This window comes from Melanaphis sacchari, unplaced genomic scaffold (assembly GCF_002803265.2).
Source record: "Melanaphis sacchari strain LSU unplaced genomic scaffold, SCAv2.0 Contig31_pilon_pilon, whole genome shotgun sequence".
NCBI classification, from domain to species: Eukaryota; Metazoa; Arthropoda; class Insecta; order Hemiptera; family Aphididae; genus Melanaphis; species Melanaphis sacchari.
Genome location: NW_020271193.1, coordinates 4,246,410 through 4,262,777, shown reverse-complemented (window position 1 = coordinate 4,262,777; position 16,368 = coordinate 4,246,410). Strand labels below are relative to the sequence as shown.

At 29.5% G+C, this 16,368-nt stretch overlaps 1 protein-coding gene across 4 annotated transcripts in view; it reads left to right on the top strand.

Annotated features, from left to right (window-relative positions):
- The window catches only part of LOC112596296 (zinc finger protein rotund-like), a 163,150-nt gene that overhangs the window by 47,248 nt on the left and 99,534 nt on the right, over window positions 1-16,368 (top strand). For 3 of the 4 annotated variants that reach the window (XM_025341891.1, XM_025341890.1, XM_025341892.1), the window contains exon 2: window positions 6,564-7,085. In XM_025341891.1, the coding sequence (XP_025197676.1) occupies window positions 6,564-7,085 (522 nt within the window). The remainder of the gene's footprint in view (window positions 1-6,563; window positions 7,086-16,368) is intronic. The other variant, XM_025341894.1, reaches the window with a different exon arrangement.

The window sequence follows — 16,368 nt, the reverse complement described above, 5'->3', positions numbered from 1 at the left end:
TTTTTAATCTTGTAGTTCGTCTGCTTTTCTATCCTGCGCGAATGAGATAGTAACATTCTTTCATTCGCACCGAAAAATCTTTAATTCATTTAAATGCACTAGGTACCTATTTCATATTTATGTAAACATTCGTATTATTAAGTTTTAAGAATAGTATTTTATGCATACTACATTTTAAAATGGGCCTTGTTAGATTTACCGTCAGCCTAAAAAATTACGTCATTCATCATAATCTATATACAATATTTAAACGTTAACATTTTTTTTTTTTTTTTAATTGTCATTCGTGTTCATCTGAAAAGAGAAATAAATTAAATATTCAAACGTCGACAAGAGGGGACGCGTGTTGCTTCTAACGTAAAAAATTACGGTTTTTTTTTCTAGGATTATTTTTAAGTCGCGAGTTAAATGTTCTTTTTCGATGACTCGGTATGTCATCATTATAAACCGCAAATCTCGTTCTCGATCGATACCTACATCATATAGGCATATATTATACTCATAACAGTCTGTCTGGCTTATTTTCAATTATTTTTAGCGCTAGTGAGAAACATGTTTTCTATTTTTTTATTTTTCACAATAGTTACGAAAAACAACAAACAACATCATCATTTACTGAACATAGTTTTTGATTTTTTCATTATAGATCGATCACATGTTATAAAATATTTAATATTATTTTAATTTATTCATTTCAATAGATACACTTTTGAATTTAAAAATTACTAAAACTTTATTATGGTAACAAGCTTATTATTTTATATTACAAACAACAATTTTAACCAACATTTTCAAATAAGGAATTTTGGGTCAATATATTTGTTTTTGATTTTTTATGTTTATTTAAATTTTAACTTTAAAACGCAAGAAAACTAAACGTGACATCATTTACATAAAAGCGATGAGTATTACATTGATATTATAGCAAAATAAAAAATATAAAATTGTGCAACTATGCAGTAAAGTACTAGAAAATGCATTTTTAAAATGTAATCATTAATAATTAATAATAAAAACAAAAAAAATCTGTATTACTAATTATACTGCTTTGTATTTGACCACACAAACCATACATTTTTATTTAAAGTAATTTAGGTATTATTTTAAATTGTTTATTTATATTTTAACTGGTATCATAATATTTATTTAATATAATATTGAATGTTGAAAAATATATTCAAATCATTCATTTGTTTTATTTTAATGTCAGTTTTCCCTTAAATTTCATTTCATATATGATAATATATATATATATACTTCAAATTAATAAAAAAGAATTCAATTATTTATAAATAAAATTTATATATAAAATTGGTATATATGTTTAAAATTTAAAAATATTAGTCTCTAAAGCAATGTGATATTTATCAATAACTTATTTATAAGCACCATAAAGAAATATATTTTGGTAATTTAATATTTAAATGATGATGTTTTTAAGATTTTTCCTGGAACGTTTATTACAAAAACTTATTCAATTTGTATGACTATATTAACCATGACAAAATATCTAAAACCTTTGTTAGAAAAAAAAGCCATCAAATAAAATGTATCAAGCAAAATCTTGATAAAATATATTATTTTTGTTTGTATTAACTATTGTACAGCTAGGTATTTATTTACTCATAAATATTTCTTACGAATAATAAATAATAATGTAGTATATTAAAGATATAAAACATTATAATTCAATTATAAGAGACTGACCTAAAATTACTGATTATAGACTTGCAGGTTAATGCTTGTTTTTTTTTTTATATAATTTATGGTAAAAAAAAAAAAAAAATGTATACATAATAATGGTGAATGATGCTACCTAATATCACATTTAGCTAGCCTTTTGGAGTGGTTGTATTTCTTCGAGATTCAGCAACAATAATACTTAAAAATTGTTTTTTCAAGTATAATTATTTGACATCGCGCGGCAGATCTAAAGATTTTTTATCCCTAAACTGATACTAAATGTCTGTATCGCAATAATTTTGATTTTAATTGAAACAATGTATATGTAAGTGCCTAATACGTTCCGTGATTTTACTGTACCTACGTTCTTTAAAGAAACGAAACGTGAGAACTATTCTTCTACGTTATAATAATATGTGTAAGTCAATTTTGTCAGCCCCTTTTCCCCCCTAATTCTATCAGACAATGTTTCGTTTGGCCTCGTTTCTGTTTCAACGAGTTCACATTGTTCTCGTTCGAAAAATAATAATTAGTCCGTACTGTTTGTTTATTCAGTATAACAATAATAATTATCATGCAAGTTCTGAGGTTGAACTGAGTTTGGATGTCAGCTACAATACGATGTTTGTTTTGGTACAATGTCGTTTATTGATTTCTAGAGTCAGTAGGAAAAAAAAAATTACTATAAAATAAAAATTAACCGTGAAACTGGTTGATATGTGCTTCCACGTGCAGCTGTTATGCGTATAATATTATGTATGTGCACTGTGTACGACGTATTATAGTTTTCATTTCCAAGGTCGATAGTATAACATTATCGTGAAAAAAAAAATGATAAGAAGGGCACACGAGCGTCTATTCGGTACGCGTGTGGATTGTCGCGTTTGTTCCCGTAATCGCGTGTGGCTATTTTTTTAATTTTTTTTTTTGACGGGATCACCACATATTATATTGTATATTAAATAATATTATTAAGACAGGCGGCTCTTTATTTACATATTATTTCACTCCCATAAAGTCATCGACCTATGCATGTACAAAATCGTATGATATTATGTCTTTCGTATAATTTTGTCGCGTATGAAAATTCTTTCGTTATGTGACGTCCATTACGGAATTCTTTTGACCGACGTTTTTTGTATTCGAATATCCAGTCGAAAACTTAATCAACATTAGAAGCATAATACATAACACAGTTTATAACATACTATTATCATTAATGTCTGTGGTAATAATATGTTGATTTAAATTTACCACTATTCATTAATAATAGTATAACAACGATAAATTCAAACAATCGTGGGCTATTTATAAAACCATCACGACATAATATTTATTTACGTAATAGATTATACGATGTGAACGTAATATAGAGAACTCGATAACTTGATTACATTTTTTATTGTATTTGTATTAGTATTGCAATTGTGATAAACAAAATAAAACGCGATATAGATATACGTATAATATAGTGTCGTTCGGATAGCGAAATATTAAATTACTTCTATAAAATTCGCAATATCATATAAATTATATACGACAATGGCGAGTATAATGATTTGTATCTACATAGTACTATGGTATATTGTATATTATATAGTACTTACATAGTAAAATTTCATGAATATATCACTAATTATTAATAAATTACTTAATTCGGTATAGTTACGGGTTTAATTCTTATTGTGGTTTATATTATTGGTTTTTAATGTTTAGACACATTACATTTTTAACATTCAATTATGAAACGAATAAGATTTTAATGTACTTTTCAAACTGGTGAATTTTCTGAAATTTACCTTTTATTAGCAATACTCACACAGCTAAATGTTTATACAATATTATTGTAACAATCTGATTACAGCGTAATATTATGTAGTATGTAATTTTATCTTTAAAAATGAATTCCTAATCAACTACATAAAAAATTCGCGTCATAAAAGTCGGTACCTCCTACTCGTATATTAAACATATTTATGAAATTATAAAAATTATTGTGTACAATTCAAAGATATATAATAATATATTATGCACCTATCCGTTATGCGTGCTCACTAAATTGCTATCTTCATTCAAAAGAATTGCAGCAGTGTTATTAGACTAAACTTTGTCCGACTCTTTAAAAGTTTCATGTCGACTGGTTACAGAAATAACCAAAAGTCATAAACTCATAACTTACAAACTAGGTCAAAGTCCTTAACGTTAAACCCGTTTTATTCGAAACTTTTGTAGGAAATGACCATGTGTCGCTTATTATTAAGAAATACAAAAATCAAAGATTTAGCCAATATATTCGAATACAAATGTTATATTATATTATATATTAAGTATATAATATAAACACGAACTACAAAAATTCGGATGATTAAAGTTTTTTTAAGGAAAAAGTTGCTACATACTACTTGAAATATAGGTGTTTAAACAAAATTTTCCAATCAATTTTATTTTTTTCTATACACCTTACACCTATATAATATTGTTGTATTTATCTTTTATATTTACACTATCTACTAATATTAAATACGGGACCCGTATATTATGCGATAAAAACATTAAATATTTTTATTTTTTTTATAATTAACTTTAACCTTTTCTTCTTTGGCATAATATGTATATTATAATTATAAATTAATATGGCGTTTTTAGTTTTCATAATCCTTTTTAAGAAATTAAAATTCCACAAAATATAGTTATTACGCATTGCTATCAATTGTATTATATTGTATTGTGTTGTATTTAGTATGTACTACTATTCAAAACCAAGACAGATAATATATTATTTAAGTATACAAGAATATAAATTTGCTTCGAAAGTAAAATTATTATATTAAACGATGCTAACTCGACGTTTCAGCATCTACACGTGTTGAACAACATATACATATAAGCTGTTTTTTTTCCAAACATAAGCCTATATATATATTTTAACTAGATGTACGCGTGTGTCCATTTGACATGAGAAATAAATATTCAATAATAATGTCGTGTCAAGTAATCGACGAATTCCTTAAATGAACATGAATACAATTTTAAGAACATTAGAGTCTAATTGTTCCGACTGTTGAAACATTAAACTATAATAAATATGTGTGTATACATTTATAATGAATAAACATAAGATTGATGTATTTATATTTTTAAGTGTGCAACACATAATAAGCCTTCGTGGTAAAGGAGATTTTTTTATTAGTTTTATAAAATGTCAAAATGATTATAGTGCTATTAGAGAAAAATGATTGAAAGCTGAAATTGTAAATTACGCTGTTGCTGGAATACAGTCTTTGTATTTACAAAATAAAATAATATTAAATACAAAGTTTTAAAAGTTGTATAGCTTATCATGTTAATTTATTTATTGACATTAAGTTATTTCGATTAGTATACATTTCAAAATCAATCCAAACCCCGTATTTAAATACTTAAGTATTGAAAAATATTTATAATTAACAAAACTATACATTTAGGTCTTCACTATTTACTCACGGATATACCTTTATTTAATTGGTAATATTATTTATTAGTATCCCGAGAGCGCAACTATATATTACTAAGATAATATGTTTATATACATACATATTTATTTTTCATTAGTTGTTGAAATCGATCTTTAATATTAATTGGCATTATTATTAGAAGTTTATGAAATATACTATGGTGTATATATATATATTATTTTGAAATATTTGTTTTATTATACGTGTATTATGTGTAGTAATGACGTGCTTGCCTATAAATTAATGATTTCTTTCATAATAAAATTATAAATGTTTTTTTTAAATCGGTAAAAAATTATTATAACGAAGAATAATTATACTATAATAGTTATGGACGGCATAAATAAATTTACTCCGGTTTTGCAAACATCAACACCCACATATTTGACTATACAATAACAATAAATTACCTTAGCAATATTATTGCATTGAATTAGTCTTAAACTTATTTTATTTAGCTGATTATAGGTATAGGTAGGTACTCGTCTTTTGTAACTTTCCACACTTTATCAGCGTTCACAAAAATTAATACCAGTGTGTGAACCGTGAGTAGTTCATTGATATTTATTTATTTATTTATTTTTTTTTATTGCATATAGGTAACAGTACCACTTGTTAAAAAGAATAAATTATAAACGAAATATAAATTACTTATTGGTCGAGCACGAGAGTGTTTCACATATGTTTATACACATTAAATCTATTAAAATACACAGTTAGTGGTTCGTAGATCACGATATATAGCCTACATAGGTAACGCGGCAGTCGCATTCAAAATAAAACCCCATGCCCATTGAAGGAGGAGGTGCACCTTTCGAAAATGAAAAACGTCAACGTTGCAGTTGTAATGCGCAATTTATGGTGAAATGGGCAAACCGTATGCGCGCCGGAGCAAAAATAACTCGTCTGCGTTATTGCATGTATAGGTGTATATTTTTTTATAAATTTTTCCACGGCGTAGGTACAACAAAGAATAATATGCCGGGGAAAAAAAATAACCTCGCAATATTAGAAATTTAATAGTGGCGACGTTTGTATGCGATTTAAAGCACCTATACAGCTGAACCGTGCGCACTAGCGCCCATAAAATAGGTAACGCGAATGGAATTCGAAAATGAAAGTTTGGCGTTAACGGTTCGAAAATATTTTATTCGACTTAAACATTATTCGCTTCGTGTTTTTGTCGTTTATAATAGCCCCTCTCCCCCCCCCCCCCCCAAAAAAAAAAATAAACCCCCCCCCCCCCCCCCCCCCCCCAAAAAAAAAAAAAAAATTCCCTGCCGACTTTCCGTGTACAATATAATAATAATAATAATAATAATAATAATTTTGTCGCTCGCATTATTATGAATTATGTTCTTGATGAATTTTTTTCGTTTCCGACAGAAGGCGGCTTTCCTGTGGCCGTCACCGGAGCAACAGGCACAGCAGCAGCAGCAGCAACAGCAGCAGCAGCAGCAACAGCAGCAACAACAGCAACAACAGCAGCAACAACAGCAGCTCCAACAACAGCAACAGCAGCAGCAAAATAACCTGGCCGTGGCCGGTGGTCAGACTTTGGGCCCCGGCGCCGGTAGCCTGAACAACAACAACAACAACAGTAGCAGCAACAACAATAACAACAACAACAACAACAACAATAACAACAGCAGCAGCCACTTGAACGGCAACAAGTGTGGCGTCGGCGGTGTCGGGTCGGCCGTCCACCCGCAACACCTACAGCAGCAAGGTGGCGCGGCCACCGGGGCGGGCGGCACCGGACTGGTGCACTGGATGTCCATGATGGCCGAGCACATGAACAACGCCGCGGCCACACATCACCATCACCATCACCCGCACCACCACCATCACCCAGCCGATCCGGCCAACGCCATGCACTACATGTGGAACACGCCGGCCGTAGACGTGGTGAGTACCTACCTACGCCATCATATTTTGCTTTGACGACAATATCAACACTCGTAAACGAGTTTGTTTTTTTTTTTTCTCTACTACTTTTTTACCCGACTTAGGTCGGTGTTCCCTGATAAATAATAATCAATAGACATTTTACTTAATGGCTTAACCGCTGTCTCGAATTACGATGGTATCGTCGCAACGAGTTATTTGAATTTAATTATTACGGGTTTTTTTTTTTTTTTTTTTTAACTTTAATCACGTCATTGGGCGGTCTAAAAAATAATTATTTACAACATGCGCGCAAGTGCTGAACAAAGGGCGTCGGGTTGATTGGCGAAGAGGCCTTTCGTTAGTCGAAGGCACTTTGGCGAATTTTTCCAGTTCATTTGAAAATTATCTCGTTCGGCTAAAAGCAGATCGTTAACGAAAACAGATGTCTGCGGGTACGGTGTGAATGTTTAACGATCGGTTTATTTAATGGTTTAAAAACGTTTAAGCTCTGTACAGTCGCCACGGAGTTCTGGTAGTAATTAGAAGAAAAAAAAAATTTTTATGACTTTTGATATTTTTCTCAGCGTTAAACCTTAAAAATTTCAGTTACGTACAGTTGTACCTAGGTACGTTATTCGATGTCTATTGACTTGAAACCCAACGTTGTAAGCGATGAACTCTCCGCTCGATCTACGATACCCGAATAACCGTAATATAATACAACGATGTGTGCATAAATTATACATGTCGTTATTACCGATGCGTCTATTATGCAAATTAAACCCGAGTCGACTTCAATGTTATTAGTATTAAGAGTATTTAAGTCGACTATACGATTCGTTTCGTAACAGCCCTATACTCCTTTGTGGATCGGCGTAGGGACTTTAGGGTAACTTCGCCACGCATCAGAACTCCAACGTGTAGATTAGCTCACCCAATCGCAATTTTCGGTTATATAATACTATATACAGTCTATAATAATAACAACATAATATTAATTTATGGTTTTCGAATATTTGTTGAAAAACATTTAAAACCTCGTTCCGCGGAGACTGGAAAAAAACACATCCTTCACACGTTCCCGGCGGACCTTTATAACGTTTAAGATTCCCGTAGGCCCGTACGAAAATAAAATTCCAAGTCTGTCTGATGTATATATATATATCTTATTTATACCATGGTTACGTGCTCGTGATAGCCAACAATCGTGAGAACCGTATTACCGCGGCTATCTTTCCAAAATTAAGAAACTACTGACGCCAATATAATAACACGAATGAAAAACTATATATTGTGATATTAAAATATACACACCGTAATAGTGGCGACTCATTGTATTAAAATATGGTGAGTCGGTAACTATATTGCGTTGTTTATACGATTCGTATACACATTATCGTATCGTATTCGTATCGCGTTATTATTATTTTTTTTCGTCAAAGATTATTAAACCGTGAACAAAAATATAATCATACATAACTAATTTTTGACTGAAATTAATCGAATCGGTATTTTTTCTTTTGAACCAGTTATACACCTACATTATATTGTGATTGTCGACTGATTGAAAACATCTGTAGTAAAACAAATTATTAACATTGTAATAATAATTATAAGCCGCTGTAGGAATGAAATTATCGTTTAATAATTTTTTAGTAAATCAAAATGAATTTTAATACTAATCATAAGAATCGATTTTAAATACGAGTGCATCCAACTGCACAATGTTATCCACCGTGTTATATTTCGTTACATATACCTACAGTTTGTGTGTGCATTTGTTCATTGAAGTGATGTCAGAAAGTTTTAATAAATTCGTTTGGAATTCTATACTTTACTCGTAGATTATAATATCAACAGCCTAAACTTTGTTATCGAAGTTAAACGATGGTAAGAATTTATAGTATTTGTGATTATATTTCAATGGCAGTAAAGACCCTAACACATTTTTACATAAAAGCCATTTTGTATGGTTTATTAAAATAAATTTACCATTAAAATTAAAGCTCACTGAAGCTTAACTATAGAACTGTATAAGTTATGTATAAGTTTTTGATAAATATAAATTTCAATTTTATATTCTTAATATATTTTAATTTAAAGTGTTGACTATCTAAAGAATTGATTCCATTATATGCGGTAATAATTAATATGTTTTATAATAATTTCTATACGTTTAGCCCACTTTGATTAAAAATTAAATCAAAATTTATAATCACAATTGTTTACACAATTAATTTTTTAAGTTTATTATATTTAAATTCTATAGTAATGTTTCTTCTTTAATAGTATCTTAGAACTTTTGGTATTACAATTTTTTTTTTTTTATTAGTAGCAGAGGCTTATTGGGTAAAAAAAAAAAATAAAAGGAAAATAGAAAACAAATTTATTTCAGTAACGTCAAAACTTGAAAATTTTAAATAATTATTAAAAAAAACTGCCTAGAAAAAAATTATAAAAACTATCAATAAATCGTTAATAGTCCATGAAACCCGCGTCAAATACGAGATTCTTACGTTCAAATTCAAAATATTATTATTATCTTGTGTACGTGAGTTAGCAAACCTAGATGAATTATTACTTGATAAAAAATATCTATTAAGTTGTAAATTGTTTTTATTTTTAGTTTAATTATGTGTAGGTGAATTTTTTATATTGGTAGTTACAGTTAGAATAAAGTTTACATATGAGAAAAAATAGTGATTAAAGTATCAACCATTATATATATATATATTATACATAAAAAAAAAACATGTATAATAATTGCAATAATAAAACGATACCAGAGTTAAGTAATTTTTTATATACATTTAATGTTAACACTAAAATGATGAGAGGTTCAAATATTTGTTTGTTTGAATAGTCTGCCAAGAATTAAGATGCTGTTTAGAATGATTGGCTTTGAAGATAATAATCTGAGTTTCTGTTTTTATGATTAATAAAATAAATATGTAATTAAATAGAAAATATTGATACTGGTAAAACATTGGTTTTCGAAAAAATGATTTATTATGCAGATAATTATTGTAGTATAAATTACATTAATTAAAAACTGTTTAAACTTTAAACCATTTAGATTTTCAATTGATACTCTAAACCAGTTATTTCTTTTTGATAATTAATTAAATAAGTGAATAATTTTAAAAAGTCAATGCATATAATATCAAAATATATATTTTTTCATTCAGAATAATATAATATATTAGGTAGTTAATTAAGAGTTATTACATGCAATGTTTTAGTTTTTTTTTTATTAAACAACCTCTAGTATCGACCTATTTTCAGATTATTATCGTGCTCAAAATGACGTAGTTACTATGAATTAATTTAAATAAATATTTATTTATTTCAACCTCCAATTAATTGATATACAAATGTCTTTTTTTAGATATTCATTCGTATATAGATTCTTATTAGATATCAAGTTTTTTCTTCAACTTTATATTCACGTCATGGCTAATTTCGTGAGAAATCTCAATTTTTTTCAATTAGTATTGGAAGTACATGTATTACATGTATTTAAAAACATTGGACAAACAAGTTGTACTATTTGCGAATAAAATAAAATTACGTAAAAGGCGCACAAAATCATGACCAATTTTTCGATATTTCAGATATGATTTTAAATCGTTTGGATTAAAAGTTATTAAATAGTATTATGAACGGAGTGCATAATATTTTTTTCTCATTTTCTGTTTTTTTTTTTTTTTTTGATTTCTTTCCCCGAATCCGTTATTTGTGATCGAAATGCAAAAAAAAAAATAATCTCCGTACCCTTTCGTTTAACCGACTTCCGTATAACGGACGAATAAAAAATTTGAAAATAAAAAAACGTCGTGCATAATAATAATGGTAATATATATAAGAAGAAAACTATCGTCATTGCTCGTTGGCATGTGTATATGCGTATAAATTTGTCATATAATAATATAATCCGTGGTATCGTCGGTCGCTCGCACAGCACTTGACGTGTCATTATAATATGTAAGTGCATATCACACACACGGTGTAAGTAGTTGCTAGTATGTAATGTCGTACACACACAGTAGAAGCCGTTAAGACAAAAACGCAAAAAAAAAAATATAAATAAAAAACGGTACCCGGCGGGCACCGTATGCAATGGTTGGTGCGCGGGGCACATCTTAATAATTCGAGTCCGTGAGATTTTAGTGTAACGGACTTGCGATGAATAAAAACAAAAAATAAATACATATAAATAAATAGAAGTGAAAAAAAAATCTATCCGGCTCATCCCCGCTCGTCGTCGTACGCACGTAATAATTACAAACCCCCGTGGAGACTCGCGGCCGTGAAAGAGAAACGCGTATTTAATATGCAAGAGATGTGACTGTGTACACCGTATATATAGGTACACGTAAATGATGTGCACCCGATGCCGGTGGGGGTAGGGGGTAAGGTGGCTTGCTTTTTTTTTAAGCTTTTTTTTTTATTTCCCATTCCGTCTTATCCGACCCCGCTCGCGTTTTTCACCCCGCGCACATCACAATACATACATACACACACACACATACATAATAATAATATTATACAGTACGCGCAATATGCACATTGCAACGCGCATAGAACAATAATCATCGTCGTCGTAATACGCCGCGTATAGTATAGTACCGCCGCACCCTCTTCTACGGTTTCTATTTATTTTATTATTATTATTATTATTATTATTATTATTATTTAACATCGTCAGGATATTTGTATCTGGTCGTAAAAAATGAGATTTTTTCGGTCCACTCGCGGTGTACATACCCGCACATATACTTACTACAGTCACGTACGCGCACCGCTGGTATATACCTAGGTAGAGTATAATGCGTGTGCGCGCGTATTACCGGGTGTAAAAAAAAAATAATAATAATAAAATATATTATAATGCACACACACACACACACACACACACCGGGCATTTGAATAATGTGTAAAAAACAATCGCGCAACCGGTTGGCCGCGCCCGGAGGCTTATGCAAATGCCGAGCCGCCGCACACAAGTGCCGAGCGATGGGAACACGCCGAGCTCGCGACTCGAGAGGGTTAACTATGCAAATTACTACGTAGTCGGCCCCCGTTGCCTAAACAAAAGGATGCCTTTGCGTATGTATATGTTTTTTTTACTAATGGTCATGGGCCATGGGAGTATTTTTTTATTTATATACATATACACCATTTTTTTTTTTTGTCTTTACTTTCTATTATATTTGTACACACCTTGTGGCTCTTTTTTTTTTAATTTTTTTTTCGAGCTCCACATACCCTTCCAAGGGGATGGGTATTACACAACACGTTTTTTTTTTTTTTTGTCTTAGGATGAATCCAACGCATAAATTTCGGGGAATTTTTTTTAACTCGTTTTTTTTTTTGGACGAAAAAAATTACCAAGACCGTTAGACGTAACTGATTTTTTTTTCTACTTTTTTTTTTTTGTTTTTGATCTCGTTTCAACCCCGTCATCATACATCGTAGTGTATAGGTATATCATTACACATGTGTTGACTTTGAACAGCTGAACTTAAACGAGTTTGAAAAACGGATTCATGCCGTATCTAAATTAATTTTTAATTCGGTTCACCGTCGTGTATTGTCGTGTCGATTTCAACTTGAAAAAACACAGCCTAATCAATCTTTATATAACATAAATATACTGTCTACATACACTTTTATAGTAGGTAGTATTCTATTATTTTCTATTTGTTAAGTATGCCAAACATTATGAGTTTTTCTAAAATATAATATGATTCAAACAATAATAAAATAAAATAATTATTATTTTTTTTTGCTAACTTTCTACTCTTGAGTTCCATTTAGATTTTATTCTTTTACATTCATTTTCCCGGAATATTTAATCGGTAAATTATGCATTTTTACAAAAACTGTCAATCTAGCGTAACTCGGAACAAATAAAAAAAAAAAAACAAAATATGTTTGACTACTTAAGCAAAATTATCAGTTTCCTCAAATTATTGTACCGGTGAGCCCGTGTATTTTGTAATATGATCCTCTTTTAAATTTCAACCTGATCTACAGTCAGCAATTATGATATTTTACAATGCTGTACATTTAGTTTTTTCTTTTAATAATTACCCATGATCAACTATAATTAAGTTAAATAAATAAATTTTATGTCATATTTATTACTATTTCGTGTGCTCATTATTGTATTTTATATCTAATAAACAGTAACATTTTTCATATTCTATCTACTGAATAAATCTTAAATGGCACTTTTATTTTTACTTGATTTATTATTCTAACAGCAATATGTTTTTTTTTTTTAGTAAAATATATTTCTGTTTCTATTACATAACAAATATTTAACACGTACAAAATAAATATTTTAAGTATTTGTTACTATACAAAAGAAGACCTCACACTTATGGGTCAATTTTGTATTACAGTAGTCGTTCCGTGTACACCACTATACAATTTGTTATTTTTTCTTGTTGTTAATATTTATTTGTTTGTGTTATTCAATTCGCACTAACCGCCAGTCCATTGAACATTATTTAATCGAAATCATGAATGAACCAATTGTATGCGATCTGTGGACCCTCGATCAATTTGTAGGCCAATATCGATATGCTTGTATTCAGTAAATATTTTTATACACAGAACCTGTGTACTCCCCGTGACGACGGCGTTTACAACATGATTACAGAGACGATTTTTATAGATTTTTTTTTTCATTCAATTCGCCTTTCTTTTCTTCCGATATAAAACCCAAAAGACCACCCCAATATATAAATGTAATGTGTATTACCTCGTTAAATGCTGTCCTGTAGAGTGGTTTATAGTTTCCGATACGCAATTTTTGACCCGAAGAAACAATACGCACAACCGACACTGAATGGAACAAAGTGAATATGATCCCTTTTTAAGAGCCAACATTTTTTTACTCGATCCTTTCCGGCATCGCTGTGCCCGCTGCGAACTTGTCGACGGACATACACGGACTAGCTGTGTCGTCGAAATATTTCAGTCGGGTTTGAAAAGGGTCTCTTTAGGTGTCTAATGTGAATACATATTTGTATGAGTTTTTTTATTTATACGTATTATAAGTAAAATACAAACGAAACAAAAAAAATCCTGAAAGTGAAAAAAAGCTTATTGTATATCATCTGCAAGAATTTTTTTTTTGCATTGAAAAAATAACACGTTTCCGATCGTCCAATGCAGTTTTTGCTGTGTGTGGTGGCAGAGTTGTGATAGGTCTGTTACTGGGGACGAATAAAAAAAAAAAAGTCAAATGTGAAATCAACACATTATATTATATATTATATGATTATGATTTACTCTACTATAAAATGAGATTAAAAAAAATTTTCCATAACACATATTTACTGATTAAATTAGTCAAGTAATTTTATTATTTATAGCTTATAAAATCATAAAAAAATATTTTAATTTAAAAAATATGTTCTCTAAATTCAAATATATTTTAAAATATCTCAATAATTACCTACGATAAAAAATTCTCATAGTTGATAATGGAATGTTTATAATAAAATTGTTATTAAAATTTAATTTTTAGATTGATTACATAAAAACATTTACGCTTTTATCTTTCAATAAAAAAACATCGAACTTTATAAATAATTTTGAATGATGATTTTTAAAAATAACTCCAATGAAATAAGTTTGGTACTCGAGTAAAACGTTATATTTATACAATATTATTACATACTTTAGTTCAATGAATTGTTCAACGACTTAATATTAAATAATCGGACGGATTTATAAGTTATTTATGCAATAAAAATAATATCGGCATGCCGTCGAAAAAAACCTTAAAGTTGTATTTATTTTTACGTATTAGAATTATGGTGATAGTTAATTAAGGTGTTTGCACTTTTACGGTCTTTATGTGAACCACATTTATATTGTTATTATTATTGTATTAAATTATCATAATCGAACGTAATTATGATCTCGACGTATTTTCGTTATTTGACAAATGTTGTCATCGATATCTGTCACATTAGCAGTGTTCGGTTACAATATAATAAATAAAAATGAAATCGAAAATAATACGTATGAAAGGATTTCTGGGGCGAACAACCCTTCGGGCGCGGTGTGCCTGTTAATCGATTGATTAGAATATCAAAACATAACCGCAGGGTGCGAAAATTTCGTATAAACACAAAGCCTGTGCATATATTTAAGTGCCGGCCGCGGCTTGTACTCGGCATGCAAATATTGATGGTAAATATTGAGTGCTATTAATATTGTCAAAGAGAGTTTCGGGTTCCCACAATGTGTATGTTTGGTTATATTAAGTAGAGAGAGGAGAGACGGCGACGAGTGTAATGCGTCGCGGATCGTTTTGCATAAAAATGGCCTAAGAAAACAACGGACTGGATTATTAATTCCGGGTCCTATGACAATGGTGGGATGATTTAATTTCTTTTGATTCTAGTCAGTAAAGATATATTATATGGGGATGCGAGCAGGGATGCGAGCTAGAGCAAAAGGATTCGTCAATGACCAAAAGTGCTTCCCGCAGGGCATATATTATTTCTGCTGCAAGAACAATGTAAAATTAACAACTCGAGTATAGCAAACAGCCGAGTCCTTACTAGTGTTCCTTTCATTTTACACACGGGGTGTAGGTATTGGACCCCTTTAATTCTTTACTAATTCATAGTTTCAATCTGTGAAAAATCGTTAGGTACAATTCATAATTATTCATGACATAGGTATATAAATGAAATAAGATACTAGATGCATTATATCTTATTCTGTAAACACTACAATCTCACTGAAAAGATAATTATACATGTTGAATTTTTCTCATTAAACCGTGGTCCATAATATTTTTCAACATATTCAATCGATAATTCAATGTACTTAATAGGTTTATTGTAATTATTTATATTTTGTTTTGTAAAAATCATATTTTGCTAATAAAACATAATCAATAATAAAACAAAAATAATTTGATTATTTTCAAAAACTAGTATACTTTGTATGGTTTATATAAAAAAAAAATATAAGAAAAAAATTATCAATTAATTTTTATAATTTAATATACTTTATACGTTTATTTATTTTTAAACATATTAAACACTATAGTTGTATTAATTAATAATGATTACATCAATTTAATTACCATTCGTATTATGACGTATATTCGCGTATATATTTATTACAACTACTGTATAATATTGTCTATTTGAAAATCAAGCTATTTATATATTAAATGTTTCATTCGTATCATATATATATATATATATATATAATACTTGATATAATCATTCGGTTAAGGACTAAAAAAAAAAACAAATTTTGC